The 18410-nt window shown below is 37.5% G+C and overlaps 1 protein-coding gene across 7 annotated transcripts in view; it reads left to right on the plus strand.

Moving 5' to 3' along the window:
* atp2b3b (ATPase plasma membrane Ca2+ transporting 3b) overlaps window positions 1-18173 on the plus strand; it is a 147973-nt gene extending 129800 nt beyond the window's left edge. For 3 of the 7 annotated variants that reach the window (XM_057829679.1, XM_057829681.1, XM_057829680.1), the window contains one exon: window positions 16380-18172. In XM_057829679.1, the coding sequence (XP_057685662.1) occupies window positions 16380-16874 (495 nt within the window). In that variant the 3' untranslated portion in view covers window positions 16875-18172. Of the gene's footprint in view, window positions 1-16379 lie in introns of all 7 variants that reach the window. The other 4 variants (XM_057829682.1, XM_057829684.1, XM_057829683.1 and 1 more) reach the window with 2 other exon arrangements.
* Window positions 18174-18410: the final 237 nt, after the last annotated feature.

Consider the following 18410-nt stretch of genomic DNA (forward strand, 5'->3'; position numbering starts at 1 on the left):
AATAATTGATCCAGACAAAGAAAAATTGGGGGGGAAAAAAACGTTTAAAAAGGTAAATATATGAAAAAGAAAATCTCGACCACTCCTTGATGTCTGCGATTTCTGCATCGCGACCCTTGTTATATTAACATGTTTCACCCATAAAATCCCTAAAAAATCCAGCTGTGGCCATTCACAGCTGTATCTTGACACTCAGTGATACATGCTACATGGAGGTTTTGGATCAAAACAAGATAAGTACGCGATAATATCTCGTTAAAGTCATGGCGTCTGTAATTCTGCTCTCGCGTCCTCTCGCCACCAGATAGGGTTTTGCTGTTTAAAAAAATTCTTTTTTTAAAAAAAAATGCCTTCCTGTTCAAAATTTTTCTTCCCCCAGAAAATTGAGATTTTATGCTTTCCAATGATGTATCACACGTGCATATTGGACAGTTTTGAAATTTGGCTAAATTGGGGGTCTCAGAGCGGAACTTCAATTCACCTGAGTGTTTTCCGCCTTGTATAAATGTTAACATGTGTGAACAAATTATTACATTTGCAGTGCTTAAAACCCATTTATTAAAATATACATAAAAGGGTTTTTTGTTTGTTTTTGTTTCTTTTTTTTATTTTATTTTATTTATTTTTATTTTTTTATTTTATTTTTTATTACAGTGATCCCTCGTTTTTTGCGGTTAATGGGGACCAGAAACCGCCGTAAGTGAAAAACTGTGAAGGAGCGCTTCCCCCCACATTGTGTAAATGTATTTATTCAGATTTAGCATTGTAAAGAGATACATATAAGACATGTTTTTTCACTTTTTCCCAAAGTATAATTAAAAAAATATATATGTATATTAGGGCTGTCAAAATTATCGCGTTAACGGGCGTTAATTTTTTTAATTAATCACGTTAAAATATTTGACGCAATTAACGCAGATGCCCCGCTCAGATAGATTTAAATGACAGTTCAGTGAAACGCTCACTTGCTGTGTTTATGGAGTTTTGCCGCCCTCTGCTGGTGATTGGGTGCGACTGATTTTATAGGCTTCAGCACCCATGAGCATTGTGTAAGTAATTATTGACATCAACAATGACGGGCTACTAGTTTATTTTTTGATTGAAAATTTTACAAATTTTATTAAAACAAAAACATTAAGAGGGGTTTTAATATAAAATTTCTATAACTTTTACTCACATTTTTCTTTTAAGAACTTCAAGTCTTTCTATCCATGGATCGCTTTAACAGAATGTTAATAATGTTAATGCCATCTTGTTGATTTATTGTTATAATAAACAAATACAATCCTTATGTACCGTATGTTGAATGTATATATCCATCTTGTGTCTTATCTTTCCATTCCAACAATAATTTACAGAAAAATATGGCATATTTTATAGATGGTTTGAATTGCTATTAATTGCGATTAATTACGATTAATTAATTTTTAAGCTGTAATTAACTCGATTAAACATTTTAATCGTTTGACAGCCCTAATGTATATATATTTTTTAAGAAATGTTTTTTGTAAGCATTTCAAATGTAATAATTATGATAAGTTTTAAACATGTTACTGTCTAACCGAATTATTGTTAAACAAGAATTCAGTAGTAGAAAAATGCTTGGCTTTATTAAATGCTTCATTGAGTGAGTTTACTCAAATCCGCTTGGAGCTGCTCACTTACACACAATGAGTTGCCACAGCAACTGTTTATCAAGTTAAACGACGATTGACGCATGCGGCACTTTTGAAGCTTGTGGCTCTGGCCAGATCAATCACATTCATCTGTCAATCATCGTTAACTTAAATAGGTAACTCAAGTGCAATCAGTGCACTGCCTGCCGAAGAAAGAAGGGAGGGAGAGGGGGAGCGGAGGGTAGCGAGAGTGAGATTCTATCCATGATGGACTGAGAGCGCGAAGTTTGAAGCGCGAAGTAGCAAGGGGTCACTGTATACTTTGGGGGAAAAGGGAAAAAACGTGTCTTATTGCATATCTTTCAAATGCTATTAAATCAGAATAAACTAATTGAACACACCCCCCAAAAAAAAAAACTACCTACTACCTTTGACCTCATGCCCCAAGATATAATCACTATCACCTACCCTGGAAATTTGAGTGAAATTGGCGAATCCACTATCAAGTTATAGTAAAATTAATTTGGGAACTCTGTGATCTTTGACTTCATTACCCCAAAATATAACCACCACTTCCATTTCGTATTACAAACATATTATGCAAGTTTGATAATAATACCTACATGCATTCTTGAGTTATCTCAAACAAAAACATACCGACAAACATACGGAACCGAATATATTAGCCCCGGATTATGTACGCAGGTTACACCTACTTGCAGAAGGTATTAAAATTTTCCCATTGACCTGTAAAATAAGCTTATGAAGCTTTTGTTAGTTGATTACCTACTATTGTTTAATGTGTAGCCGTAAACCCGAAGACTGAAGACGTGTTTTTCAAGAATTTTTAGGGCAAAATGTCCTCCAATTCTGTAATGACCTTTATTATTTAAGCTTTAAGTAGTATTGATGGCTGTCACCGGAAAAGATTGGGGGAGCAACACAAGTGCAAAATGAATTATGAAGTAATACAATTGAAAGCTTTTGTTATGACATCTCTTGATCCTAAAAACAAGGAATGTGTGTGCTAGTGATTGTAGCATTTTAACTTCCTGTTCGAGGAAGAATAAGTTGTGTAGTGCTCTGCTAATTTAGACAAGCCAGACACCGTAAAAAGTCATGTTTTGTTGGTTTCTATTTCATCTCTGCTGACCGCATGTGCGAAGGGATCATTCAGTGCTTATAGCACCGCCTCCGACCGGCATTCGGGATTCATAGAGCCGTAGTTACATTCGTACGTAACCTTCGATTGACCTCATTACAATTTAATGGTATTTATAGGTATTACTGTATTTCTGCACGTCCTCGGTACCATAGTGTTTAAAACTTGTGAATCCACACCTGAAAAAGTGGTAAAGCTGTGAAATGAGCAGAGGTGGGTAGAGTAGCCAAAGAACAAAGTACACTCAAATAAGAGTAGCATTACTTCAAAATAATATTACAAAAGTAAAAGTAGTCATCCAAAAAAATGTACTCAAGAACAAGTAAAAAAGTATTTGGTGAAAGGAATACTCAAGTAATGAGTAACATTGTGAGTAACTGCTTTTATATACACTCACCGGCCACTATATTAGGTACACCATGCTAGTAACGGATTGGACCCCCTTTTGCCTTCAGAACTGCCTCAATTCTTCGTGGCATAGATTCTGGAAGCATTCCTCAGAGAGTTTGGTCCATATTGACAGTTAGTGCAGATTTGTCGGCTGCACATCCATGATGCGAATCTCCCGTTCCACCACATCCCAAAGATGCTCTATTGGATTAAGAGCAACTCTTGGCATTGCTGGCAAAAAATAACAATCTAATATGTATAAAAAAATAAAGAGGAAAAATGGAACGCCTCTTATGGAGTAAGAGTAGCATTTTTCTTCACAAATCTACTCAAGTATAAGTAAAAATTATGGCTTAGTAAAACTACTCTTAGAAGTACATTTTACTCAAAAAGTTACTCAAGTAAATGTAACGTCGTACATGTATCGCGTTACTACCCACCTCTGCAAATGAGACACCGCTGTTGATCTAAGTTTTGATAAATAACATTGCATTTACATGACAAACCTATTAGCGTATATTCCTACCAATATTTTGCAACTTGAAGTAAAAACGCGCTAAAAGCAGTGGGGTTTAGATCGACTTGTTGCCATAATCATGTTTTTGAGTTAGGTCCTTGACATCCTCCAGAGAAAGTAAGGTTCACTTGTGTGTGTGCAGACAGCATATGAATGTAGCTTGTGCTTGTCTAATTTGACCATATCCTGTACTTAAGTGTGGTGTACTTAAGACTCTATACAAAATGGCCCAGATATTTGTAATATGTAAAATTGATATATAATGTTATTTTCCTTTTAAGTAGCTTTGCGACCATTGTTTGCATTCGCCAATAAGCTAACATATCATGTTAGCTAAATGAAATGTTCTGAATTTTAGCTAACTTTTGTGTTGTTTACTCCACTTGTGTTCTCGGTAAGGTAAACCTCAGCCTTCCACTTAAATATTTAAAATTTTAGATATAATCATGTTTACCTTTCATGCTTTGCTCCACCTGAAGTGGGCCTCAGTGATCCCTGTGGATCCAGTTTGTTTTCATTTCACAGTGGCCTAGTTTTAGCTACATATTTTAGAGAGCTTAGAACAACTAACAGTGATCTGTCAGTCCTCTCTGATTTCCTTCATTCTTTCTCATGTTCTTTCATATTCAAAGAGGAGATGTTAGCCTCTGCCCTCTGCGCTTGAGATAAAAACAGAATGATCTACGCGAGGGCTGCTAAGTGCTGCTAAAGAGAAAAGCATGCCTATCAAAAGGACTGCAGCACTCACAGATTGCTCATATAAGATGGGAACTATTTACCAGCTATCTACCTCACAGCTTCTCTCTGTCTTTATGTTGCAGCTTCTTCCCATTAGCTCATTTTTTTCACACAGCAGCCTCAACCTTCCAGTGCCTCTATCCTTGTACTTTTAACCATCATCGTTTTTCCATCAAGCTACGCTGAGTGGGCCGGCAGGGCTGGATAAAGAAAGCGAGGGAGGGAGGCTGAGAGAAAGCAGTAATATAGCACTGCCTTTCTGGTCACTCTGTGGGCGACATATACTCGAAAGTTTACGCTACTTGCAAGGGGAAAAAAATGAAAACAAACAAAATGCCAACAAAGTGAGAAAGTAACATTCTGAAACCTTCTCAGTCTGCATGAAATGTTTTTCTGCTGTCTGACAGGCTCTTTGGAAAAACAGATAAGCACTGAACCTACTGCTTGACCGTGTGTCTGTCTGTCTGTCTGTCATCTATGCCAGAGTCATGTATAGAGACTTCTCAGAGTTTGGCCAACATCTGCATCAACCCCCCATTGATCTGCTTGATTGTTCATTGGAGCTGTCACAAACAACTATTTTGAGTGGTGACTAATCACCAATTATATTCGCGATTCGTCAACGAATCAGTTTATATGCAGTATAAATCACATTTTTTACTGTTGATATTACAGAAATAAATGGTTATTTAGTTAATTTTAATTATTTTAATATAGATCAAAAAGAAAATATTTATGTTCCTTTGTTTTTTTAAATAGTTTTTTTTTTATGTAAATTAAAAAAAAACAGCTAAAAAGCTTTTTACTGCTTCTTCCTTTTTTTTTAATGTAAAAAATGAAAGGAAACTTTTTTTTAAAAAAATAAGTAAAATAGGGGGAAAAAAATTCAGTTTCCTTTTCTGATCTTTATATAATGCAACAAAAAAGAAACATTTTTAAAATAAAAAATAAATAAATGAAAAAAATATATGTTTTTTTCCCCCTTTTTTGTATTTTTATTTTAAGATAATAATTTTTTAAAAAATAAATAAATAAAAATAATTTTGACGGGGAGGGGATAAATGCAAAGGAAAATAGTAAGAACAAAATACAAAATTACAACAACAACAAAAAAAACAATATACCGTATTGGCCCGAATATAAGACGGTGTTTTTTGCATTGAAATAAGACTGAAATAGTGGGAGTTTTATATTTGGGGTCTAGACATTATACCCATTCACGACGCTAGATGGCGCCAGATATCATTGAAGCAAGACTCATGACAGATCTCGGCTACTCTCAAGTTTAACCAGTTTGCATTATTTTATTGCAATGTTTTTCCTTATTCAGATTTGTTTCAAGGCTACAGTTACAGTTAGACCTCACTTTGATGGTTAATGCAGTTACTGCAATTTTGTTGTTTTATCACAATAGATTGGTTTATTTACATTTCAAAAACCAGAAGCCATTCATTTACGAATGTGATTGCACTTTAGTTTACATATTTAAATGTTCAGATATTAAGATTTGAATGAGGCAAAATAACATGCTTTTTCTCTCAAATATATTGTTATAATCATTTGTTTCAGATGTACTGTAATTATTTTCTGTATGAAACTTAATTGGGTGTTCAAAAAGTCTTTTTTCAAACTTGAGTCTTGAAAAAGAGGGGGTCGTCTTATAATCAGGGCCGTTTTATATTCTGGCCAATACGGTAATAGAGTGGTAATAACTGTAGTAAAGAAAAAAAATGAAAGGTTTGGAAAATGTTAACTCATCCACTGCTAGGGTTGGGCATCAATAGGATCCAGGACTCCAACGCTCCGGTTCTCTCAGAATAGTTTCTCTCAGAAAAATAGCTGCCGAACACTATGAAGAAGAAGCCACATGATAACTAGCTCCGTTATGAGCAAATCAAATGAAGTGGCTAATTTAGCTTAGCACAAAAACATGTTGCTTCGCTGCACATAAATGACAACAAAGTAACCGAAACAAAATAAAAACACCGAAATGATATCAGAACCTCTGTTAAAATGTGCAAACTTACAAATTTTGTTTTACCAAGGGTTCCCAACGATGTGTAGTGCAAAGGAAGTGTTTAGCGTCTGTACACCTCAAGGATTCTTTTCTAACTAAAGGAATAAGTTCTTTTTGCCTCCTGCTTCCAGTAAATCACCACTAGGCGAAGCCAAGCGCACATAGCAAAACCAAAGAAAAACTGTAGAATCCGGATTTACAATGGTGACATCTTGTGGACGGATGAACGATATATCAGTTTAGAAATAAGATCTAACTTAAAAAGTAGTCAACTTAAGATCAAGGGACAGAACACTCCCCGCCTGACATCTGTCAGCCCTTAACTAACTTGGAGAAATACCACCTAAAACAAACGATGCAATACAATAAATGCCGGTATGGAAAGACTGATATTTATATACAAGTTAAAAATGTGAGAAATTCATAGCAAAGTTCATTGACAATTCATTTAATTTAAAAAAATAATCGAAAAGTTAAGAAATGGATATAAACTATGCAATTATTCTTATCCTGCCTATTAAAAGAATCGGACTCGAGGATCGTTTGGAAACGGAATCGAAACATGGAATCGTTCAAATTCAAACGATGCCCGACTCTATTCACTACGTCAATGGCAGCCCAATTCAGTTTAATTCAATTTTATTTGTATAGCCATAAATCACAACAAGGTTGTCTCAAGGGGCTTTGCAGAGGCAATATGACACACAGTCAGAAACAGCAAATGAAGTAAATAAAGATGAATAAATAAAGTTCAAGTCCTGGGCATCCCCCATCCATGAACCCTCCATGGCGGCAAGGAAAAACTCCAAAAACTCCAAAAGCTCTTTGGGAGAAAATGAGAAACTTTGAGAGTACCACAGTCAGGAGAGATCCACTCCCAGGACGGATAGACAGGATGCACCAGGACTGCTAATGGGAATTAGCAGACAGGGTTACAGTTGTAAAGATGCAATAGAGTAAAGGAACAAGAAGAGGTCCATCTAGCCAGATTAGACCGGGGTGGCAACAAGGACGTCCATCCAGCCAGGGATCGGGATAGTGAGGAGGCTGCAGCTGAAAAATAGCCCCTTCCCAGAGGGCAGGGGGAAAGGGGACACCGGGTGACTAGTGATGAAGAGACTAGTCAACTAGATATTAACATTGGAAAATAGAAATAAAGTAAGAAAAGTGATACGTAGAGTGAGAAAAAGGAGATAGAACTCAGTGGCTGTACGTCCCCCAGCATTATAGCTTCTGGTGCAGCTTAGACTGAACTGTGAGTCTAGTCCGACTTCAACTAGCCTGACCATAAGCTTTGTCGAATAGGAACGTTTTTAGTCTAATCTTAAATGTACAGACTGTCTCGGCTTCTTTAATACTAGCTGGAAGCTGATTCCATAAAACAGGTGCTTGGTGGCTAAAGGCTCTAGCTCCGACAGTACTTTTAGAAACCCTGAGAACTACCAGTAGACCTGCATTCTGAGAGCGGAGTGTTCTGTTGGGGCGGTATGAAACCAGAGCATCGGTGAGATAAGATGGGCCCAACCCATTAATGGTCTTAAATGTAAGAAGGAGGATTTCAAATTTAATTCTAAACTCGACTGGAAGCCAGTGAAGGGCCTTGGAGCACAGGGGTGATGTGCTCTCTTCTATTAGTTCCTGTTAAAAGTCTTGCTGCTGTGTTTTGGCCTCGACTGCAGTCCAAATGGATTGGCCGTCTATCACCATCAATGGCAGTTAATGAGTTAAGAGGCTCCAAAAATGAGTTTTGACAATTCTTTCGGTCACCAAAATATTGCTAATCCGTGAGTTGTTATTAGTCGATTAATCGTGGCAGCCCTATTGTTCACCTTGCCAAAGTATTGTCACTGCTGCAGTTGATGTAAAGCCAAACTGTCTCTATGTACGTCTCATTCTGCCTGTGCCCGTCTGTATTTTTCATATAAAATGGTCTCCTTTTCTTTGAGCTCATTCTGTTTTTCCTCTGTTTGGGCTTGAGGGAAGGGTGCATGGAACAACCGCCATGGCAACGGAATGCCGTTATGCACGCCTACACCATACACTGCATAATGCACCTCCCAGTACACTCATGGACCTCATTCTGGTGTGTTTGTATGACAGAGAGAATGTGAGTGACAATGTTCTGATTCAGCATGACCTGGCTGCCTGTGGACGCGTGACACGGCTGACTTTGAACCAGTCACCTCCTGTTTTAAATGATCTAACCAATCACATGCTCTTCTAATCTGCTGTGATGTTTGCTTTCTTTTTTTTTGCAACTCTTGATTTTATTTTTGTCCCGCAGCAACCTCTCTCATCAGCATCTTTCTGACTCCACTCTGCTCGCTATTCATTTCTCACTGCTGCATGACTGCAGGACATTTAACAAATATTTGCGCGCGTGTGTACGGCGATGCTAACAGACTGACTCAGAACTCACAGTACACAACTTTCCAACGCATGCAGATGTCCAAATCCCCAAGCTAACTACATGAGAAAATGGGACTGTAACTACATTCTGTCGCAAGGGCTGCTGCATGTGTGCGTGTGAACCTGGTCACTTGCTAATTTTTTTTTTTACTTGATTCTACATTCAACTAACTCTATTACTGCTTTTTCTCCATCTGTGCCTGGCATTCAGCTTCACCTGTTTGCATGCATGCTATTCAGTGTGCCGCAGTGCGAGTGTATTTTACCACATAGACACACACCTACACACACACATTAAGTGTGTATTATGTGAGATGTTGCTGCTTCTGTGGTCTTTGTGGATGCTGCAAAGTCTGTCTGGTGTGTAAGAACTGACATAAGTGTCTGTCAATAGCAAACTCATTTCAAAACACCTTTTCTTTTCAACATTTTTTGACGGCACACAGGATCAGGTGGACTTCCTTTGTACTTAAATGGAATTGAATTTGTTTTTAATCCAAGGAAAGGTCATTAAACAGCTAACAACTGCAAATGCATGGTCTTCAATACCAGTCGGCGAATGACTATGGGATAATAATCCATAGAGGTTCAATCAACCGGGTGTCTTTGTCTTTGAGGACATCTGTCTGGGCTTTTGAACAAATGACTTGTTCTTTGTGTCTGGTTGAGTTTCTTCAAATGTAATTGTTAGCTCTTAGAAAGCATTCATTTAATTCACAATCATGGGTGCATTCTCGCAATCTTGCAAATATTGTATAGTCATTCTTTATTAGGTTTGTTCCGATCATGTTTTTTTGCTCCCGATCCGATCCCGATCGTTTTAGTTTGAGTATCTGCCGATCCCGATATTTTTTTTTTTTTTTGCTCCCGATTCAATTCCAATCATTCCCGATAATTTTTCCCGATCATATACATTTTGGCCATGCATTAAGAATAAAATGAATAAAACTCGGACGAATATATTCATTCAACATACAATACATAAGTCCTGTATTTGTTTATTATGACAATAAATCCTCAAGATGGCATTTACATTATTAACATTCTTTCTGTGAGAGGGATCCACGGATAGAAAGACTTGTAATTCTTAAAGGATAAATGTGACTTTGTATATTGTGACTAATTATTGCCATCCAGTGCATTTGTTGAGCTTTCAGTAAATGATACTGTAGCCATTTAACTGTTCTGCCCAAATGCATGATGGGAAGTGCAACCATGACTGTGCGTAGTGGCACCAATTGATATATCTTCTCTGCGTTGGGAAATAACATAGGGTCTTAAAAAAAAGATCAACTACTACCTTTCTTCCCCACATTGCTTCCCACGATATTTCTAATTGTTGAGAGAGGGATTTTAAGGCTTTAGCCAACTAAAAAAAAGCTCCAAAGACTGCCAAAATTCACTCTACTCATTGTACGCTGCCTTTTAGCTCTATATATAGGTAAAACGGCGCCATTATAGATTGAACGCGACAATGCGTGAGTGGGTCGTGCGGCGCATGCGTTAATTGCGTTAAATATTTTAATTTTTTAAAAATTAATTACCGCCACTAACGCGATAAATTTGATAGCCCCACTTTAAGCCAAAACTAAAGACTCTGGATGAGTGTAAGACATTTTGTCTGTAACATTAAATACAATTAGAAAACGATTTAATTAAAATATATATATATATTAAAAAAGGCATGTCCGATAATTTTTTGCCGATTCCGATACTTTGAAAATGACGTGATCGGACTCGATCGATCGGCATCTTTATTCGTTATATATGAATATGTAATGACATATATACAAGTAGTAGTGGAGTAAATCACTAATTTCATTACTACAGTACAGTCCCTGACAAAAGTCATGTCGCTTATCCATTTTGTAGGAAGAATTGCTAATAACCTGACTTTTAATTATTCAATTGGTTTCAGAAATGGCTCGTATGAAAGCTAAGACCCTCCCAAATGATGTTGAATGTATTTGTTTCACTGAAAAAAGATTTATCATAAAGGTCAAATTTTGGCAAGACAAAAGTTTTGTCGCCGACAGAAAGTAGTGTGAAAATTGAACAAAAAATGTACTTCAAATACAAAAATATGTTACATAACATACTCAAATTAAGTAGTGGTGCTTTGAGATGGAAATTTATTATTTTGTATAACTTCCATGGGATTGACGGACTGCATCCATGCGGTTTGGCAAGGATTCATACAATTTATTGATGAAGTCATCAGGAACATCAAAGAAAGCAGTCTTGCAAGCCTCCCAGAGTTCATCAAATTCTTGGGATTCGTCTTCCATGCTTCCTCTTTCATCCTACCCCAGACATGCTCAATGATGTTCATGTCTGGTGACGGGGCTGGCCAGTCCTGGAGGATCTTGATTGAAGTATGCGATGGAGCACCATCCTGCTGCAGAATTTGTCCCTTTTTATGGTTAGGAATGTAAGAGGCAGCTAAGATTTGTTGATATTTCAGACTATTTATGTTGCCTTCAACCCTGCAGATCTCTCGCACACCCCCATAGTGGATGTAACCCCAGACCATGACTTTGCCACCACCAAACTTCACTGTTTTCTGAGTGAATCTCGGATCCATGCGGGCTCCAGTAGGTCTCCTGCAATATTTGCGGCGACTGTGGTGTAATTAAATGGAAGATTCATCTGAAAAATCCACCTTTTGCCACAAAACAGTGAATCCTTTATGAATCCTTGCCGAACTGCATGGATGCAGTCCTTCAAGCCCATGGAAGTCATACAAAATGTTAAATTTGGAACTACCACTTAATTCGCTTATGTTATGTATCATGTTTTTGTATATTTTTTGTTCAATTTTCACACTACTTTCTGTAGGCGAGAAAACTTTTGTCTTGCCATAATTTGATCTTCATGTCTTCATTAAATGATAAATCTTTTTTCAATGAAACAAATATATTTTTGTACATTCAACATCATTTGGGAGGGTCTTAGCTTTCATATGAGTCATTTCTGAAACCAATTGAATAATTAAAAGTCAGGTTATTAGCAATTGTTTCTACAAAATGGATAGGCGACAAGACTTTTGTCAGGGACTGTATATCGATTATATAGACACGGTACCAAATTTGCAGACTGACTAAGATTCGATTTGATTTGACACCTTCCGGTCGATTTAAGATATTATTTAAAAATAGCCTGAGTTACATTTAGTAATATAAATCAATTAAAACACATTTTTTGGACAATTTTGTTGCAAAATTTTTTTTAAACATTTGAAAGACCATAATTTTTAATAAAAGAGCATACTGTATCTAAATAATGGTGATATTGATCAATGTTCAGTGTTTTGATCAATTTAATTAGAGCATTGTTTTCCTGATCAATGTATCTTGTTATAACTAGGGGTTAGGCATGTGCCGGTAAGATATTTTGACGGTATAATAACCTTAAGCCAAAATATCATGGTTTCGCAGTATCACGGTATTGCAATTACAGCTCTAAAATGTGTTACTTTGAGATATCTGGGTGTATTTTATTTTTCAAAACATATTAGCATATTGGAACATAAGTAGAATGTTAATTTAAAATACATTAAAAAAAAAAAAAAAAATCAAAATAAACTTAAAATAAATGCAGTCCTTTAGGTGAGCAACAGCTCAACATTACTACCATGAGAAAAAGAAATTACAGTATTTTCCATAAAAAGCACGTGACATGACTCGTATCATGTTTACATTAGACACACACTCACTTTCTCAGCACAGACAGCTACCAGAAAGAAAAAAAACACCACGTTTTCCCACCATTAACCACAACAAAAACGCTGGAGTTAACTCTCGTAGCTGGTGGGAAACGTTCATGACAGTGTTTATTACCCTTTAATTTTGTATACAGTACATGCGAAATCATATTGGAGGTATTGCCTCTTAGGCAGCCATCTTCCGCAAACATGTTTTACATGTCGGTTGGCTCTCCTCCTCTAAGCCGCGGCCTTCGGTAACTTTTCTGTAGTCGAAGTATTCCCATAACAACGATTTCGTTTTCTTCGATGGGGGAATAAGTTTCAGGAGTTTCACCTCCTCCAGCCATCATGTAGCACAGCTGACTCACTGACACTGAGCAACAACCGATGGGTGAGGTTTAAGCCTTTCATCTGAAAGCGAGGGATTTCTCCATACATTTTTGGGACATAAAAAATAGCTAATAATTTAGGGACGGTATGACGGAAAATTTTTGCGGTTTTGAAACCTTGACGTTTTCATACCACGGTATTCCTTGAAACCGGTAATCGGCACATGTCTACTAAGGGTGTAAATCGCCAATTTCATAACGATGTGTTAGAACATCAATTCTTCGGACAACAATTCCATTTTTTTCGATATTATAAAGTCTGCAACAATTCAATTCGATACAATGGCCTCCTTCAATCGATGTATCGACACACCCCATTATACAGTTCATAATTTTTCAAGATTATGTAGTTATTAGGGCAGCATATTGACCTCGTGTCTAGTGCCTCTACCTCAGTTTAAAAGGTCCGTGTGGAATATGCACGTTTACCCTGTGCATCTGTGAATTTTCTACACGTACTCCGGCTCCTTCTCATATTCTCAAAACATGCTTATTTAGTTCATTGAATACTTTAAATTGTCTGTAGGTGCAAATTTATATGGGCTGATTCTCTTTGTTCCATCTACGAGATACGGCAGAATCTCTACCAGACAGAACAAAAATGTTAAATATCAAAGACATCCAGTTTCCTTTGATTCTGCCTCTGTGGATTCACATAACCTGAATAATGAAACGCAGTAGGCATCGAAATTTTATTGAGAAAAAAACAAAACCGTTAAATTTCTGCATTTTCTAAATGAACCCTCATGATCGCTAAAGGTCTTAAAGTCAAACTGATTGCATAGTTCATAAATCTTCAACTACTGTAGCTGAAAAGTTCTTGTTTAAGGACATAGGATACATTTGGTACCCCAGGTGCCCTCAAAAATATTGGAGCAGTAAGGCTAGGTCGATTATTTTGGCTGGAGACTGAAAACATTTACTGTAGGTTTGACATCAGAAGATTAACATGAGTAAGAAAATAACATTTTAATTTCAAGCATTTAAAGTTTGATTCAGTGAAAAACATAGAACATATCATCTGTTGATTGAATTCAAACATTTATAATGTGTGTTTTATTGGCTATGTGTGTCCTAGTCAGAGGTGGGTAGAGTAGCCAAAATATTTACTCAAGTAAAAGTAGCGTTACTTCAAAATAATATTACTCAAGTAAAAGTAGGCATTCAAAAAAATGTATTCAAGTACAAGTAAAAAAAAGTATTTAGTGAAAAGAATACTCAAGTAATGAGTAACATTGTGAGTAACTGCTTAAGTTTTTAAGATTTTTTTTTTTAACAATGCTATTTTTTTTTTAACAATGCTATTTTTTCTGGGGCTGCAGCTACCGAATATTTTAGTAATCGAGTAATCGACTGAAAATTCTATCGATTAATCGAGTAATTGGATAAAACTTTTTTTTTTATTTTAGGTAAAGAGCAATTATAAATATGCTTGAGAAAAAAAGACATTTAATCCAATATTGAACCATTTTCAGTCAATCAATGTCTTTATTTTCAATGTACATTGTTGAAAACAGCCAAAAATTGCATCTAAGATTTGACTAGAAAAAAAAATTCACTGCTTTCACTCAAAAAACTTCTACATCTTATAAAAAAAAACAAAAAAAAAAACATGTTTCTTACCTAAAAATGTAATTACGCTTGATAACACACATCACTTGAAAGCTACGTGTTTTTCCCAAGTGTTTCAATTGAATTTCCATTTGTGTCAAGCTATTTTTAAGTTCTAGTTAAGTTTTAAGTTAGTCTAAACTATAAGTACTTTAGGATTTTGAGTTTTTGCAGTGTTCAAAAATAAATGTATGATACCTGCTGTGCTGGAGCACATTAGGGACCAGTGCTACTTGGTGTTTTATTCAGCAATGACTACTGAGCTAAAACTGACAGTTAGCTTTATTATGTTTTAATTTTACACCCTCATCACTATACAGTGCTGTGTTTTTACAGATTAAATAAAGCCTGTATGTAAGACACGTTAGCCACGCATCGAGACTGGTCATAATCAATAGAAACCTAGCCCTCCAAAGGGCTAACGTTACGTGACCGAGTGACAGTAACGATATATTTATTAGCGATGAGAAGTCTACTGCTTAAAGATGGCGGCTGTTTACTAACGCTGCCCATACGCGGCCGAGTCTGTCATTTCGCATCTAGTCCTAAATGCATGCGATATCTATGAGACGCATCGGACACTACCTGCTACCAAACTAGCATCCTGCGGGCGTAGTTTTTAGCAACGTCGGCGTATTTTGTAGCGGCTGTCGGCTGCAGTAGGTTTTTTTTTTTTGCTTCTTACTCTACGCACGTGACGTCAGCGCGTCGTCCCGCATTAAAAGTAGTCCGGGCAAAACGTGATGCTTAGAGCTGGCAAAATTAAACGATTCATCGAGGTGAATAAAATTACTCGGATCAGTTTTTAAACTCGAGTTACTCGAGTTGCTTGAGTATTCGTTTCAGCTCAGTTACCTATATGAAATGTTATTGTTAGACTGTACTTTTACATATTACATAACTACATTAAGCCAAAGGAAAAAAAAACATTGAATTCCGGCGAGAGAAAAAAAAATCTATAGAAATTAAGCATTATTCATCCAAAGAGCTTCGGTGCCCTCTAGTGGAGAAGACATATTTCCTATTATGAAACTCAAAGGATCAATCGGTGCCAAATAAAAACTGAGAGAAATTAAAATCCGCGCTTTCAAGTCATGTTGACGGCTTTGTCAAATACTTAATTTATTACGGTGCTTTAAAGACGCAACATGATTGAACAGGTTGGCATGATCAAAGAACGGCAAGCTTGATTGCAAGCAAGATTGGTACAATGGAGTCATGTGATTATTGTTGCGACATCTTATTGGTGAAACTGGTTGAGCCACTGTTGCAACAACAAAATAAAAGAAGTAAAATATAATATGTAAAATAAAGAGGAAAAATGTAACAACCAGTGTAAGAGTAGCGTTTCTTTTTTACAAATCTACTCAAGTAAAAAATAAGGCTTAGTTGAACTACTTTTAGAAGTAAATTTTTCTCAAAAAGTTAACCAACTAAATGTAACGGAGTAGATGTAATTAATGTGTTACTACCCACCTCTGGTACTAGTACATTTATTATTAAAACAACAAAAAGCACCTCCTGTGCCTACCGTGTCTTTGGATTGGAGTTCTGACTGTAAATACATGTATGTTTTTATGTCAAAATCAAATGTTTTCTTTCTCACTGTTCCAAATAAAAATAAGGACATAGTTATGTTAAAAGTCAACTGTAAACCACCTGTCCCTGAGTGCTTGTCCATTTGTGTCTGTGTGTGTCCGTTTGTCTTCTGAAGGAGACCAAGTCGGTCTTTGCGGGTTTCCCTTGACTCCTTTTCGCTTCCGCGTGTAACTTGTTCTTCTGTTTCTCTTGTGGTTCTTCCTCCACCTTCCCTCTTCTGGGCAGATGCGAGTGGTGAAAGCATTCCGTAGTTCGCTGTACGAGGGCCGGGAGAAACCAGAATCCCGCAACTCCATCCACAACTTCATGGCCCACCCGGAGTTCCTCATCAATGACCTCATCCACAACATCCCGCTGATCGATGACACCGATGTGGACGACGAATCAGAACTCAGCAGATATCAGCACGTGCACCCGGCCCTTCGCAAGCCGCCGCCCCCTCCCACTCAGCCCACGGCCCGCACTCGTCCCACCCGTCCGTACCGCCAGTATAGCCTCCCAGTGACCCATTGCAACCGAAATAACAACAACAGCAGCAGCAGCAGCAGCAACGCTTCATCCATTGCCCACAAACACAACATCAACACCGTAACCCCTTGCAACCAAATGCCCAGTCATCACTACCATCAACACTGCAACAACCATCATAGCAGGGACCGGCTGGGGAGAGCCCCAACCCCTCACCTTGCCCACCTCTACTGTGTGGAGACCACCTTATAACTGAGTGGGGCAGGGAGAAGGAGAACTGAGTCCTGGGGTGGAAAGGTTAAAAAAAAAGGAGGGGGCAGAGGAGAGATTTTGAGGACGCACACATGACATTTCCATGCAATCTCTCTCGTGACACAGGAGGGGGGAGGACAATGGCTGCCGACTCCATGTGAACAATGACACTATCAAGCCCCTTGTTCCCCCCTTAAACGACCACTCCTTCCCCCTCATCCGCTACCTGACCTCACTCATGTGGCAATAGGGGCCCGAACCCTCCATTCCGTCCGATGTTCATTAAGTGTGGTTGCCGTGACCCCGCCTACTTGCCTGCCATGACACCTCAGTCCCAATACGCAACAATTATCTGGTTTCGCATTGGAAACGTTCAACTTTTGCTTGTAAAATAATTGTTGAAGCTTTAACTTCCTCATCCATTCCATCTTGATGCATTCATTTTTCAACATAATGGTGCTCATTCTTTTTCACATTGCTTCAGTTCTTCTTTCTCCTTGCGGCATGACGATATTTTTCATTCAACTCTTCCTTCTCACTTTCAATATGCGTATGTTGTCTTGTCTCTACTGAGGAAAAAAAAGTATACATTTCAAACAGATACCCTTCATTTAAGCCTAATAGTGAAATGAGTTATATAAATATATATACAGTACATATGTATATATGATATTATTTTTTATTAATAATTGGGAAGCGACAACGCAGAACTTGTCATCAGTCGCCAATCCTTGAATGCTGCCCCAAATCTACATGATGTTGTCTGTGTAGGAAGTACACGTCTATACATACAGTACAAAGGCCCCGTGCATACGATGAACTGACGTATGACTTCATGTCTTGATACTGTATCCTACCCAAGGCTCTTCATTTCTTCTCTATTCCCGTCCTGCTCTTCTTCCCCAGCTTTGCTTTGGCTCGCTTTTCTTTTTGGAATGCTTGTGAAGCATTATCCCTTTAAATGGCATCAGGTCACAATGAGCGGACTACGGCCCTTTAAGACTGACACTCACCTCAAACCTGCTCCTGCTTCTGCTCATGTTATTAGGTCAACGCCATCATGCATTATTGAATGAGATAGATTAGGTAGATGAACTCATATAGATAAATATTGTTACAGATGCATCACATAAACTCAGTTTGATCAAATCAATTTCCCATCAGCAGGCAATTCCACTTGTACTAGTAGATCCATATTCACATACAGTGCCTTCCAGAATTATTGGCACCCCTGACAAAGATGTGTTTTTTAGCTTCTAATAATTTTTTAAAAAATTCAAATAATATGGGACCTTAATGGAAAAAAAGAGAAAAATCCAACCTTCTATACAAGTGCATTCATTCAGTGGGGAAAAAATCCCACATAAAGAAAAAAATATTTGACATCAAATAATGTGTGTCACAATTATTAGCACCCCTGGTGTTAATACTTTGTACAACCCCCTATTGCCAACAAAACAAGGTCTGGGGACTGAGATGGCCATGGGAGGAGCTTCATTTTGTGTCTGGTGGGGCTGTTTCGCTTCCAAAGGCCCT

This window comes from Corythoichthys intestinalis, chromosome 2, assembly GCF_030265065.1.
Source record: "Corythoichthys intestinalis isolate RoL2023-P3 chromosome 2, ASM3026506v1, whole genome shotgun sequence".
NCBI classification, from domain to species: domain Eukaryota; kingdom Metazoa; phylum Chordata; class Actinopteri; order Syngnathiformes; family Syngnathidae; genus Corythoichthys; species Corythoichthys intestinalis.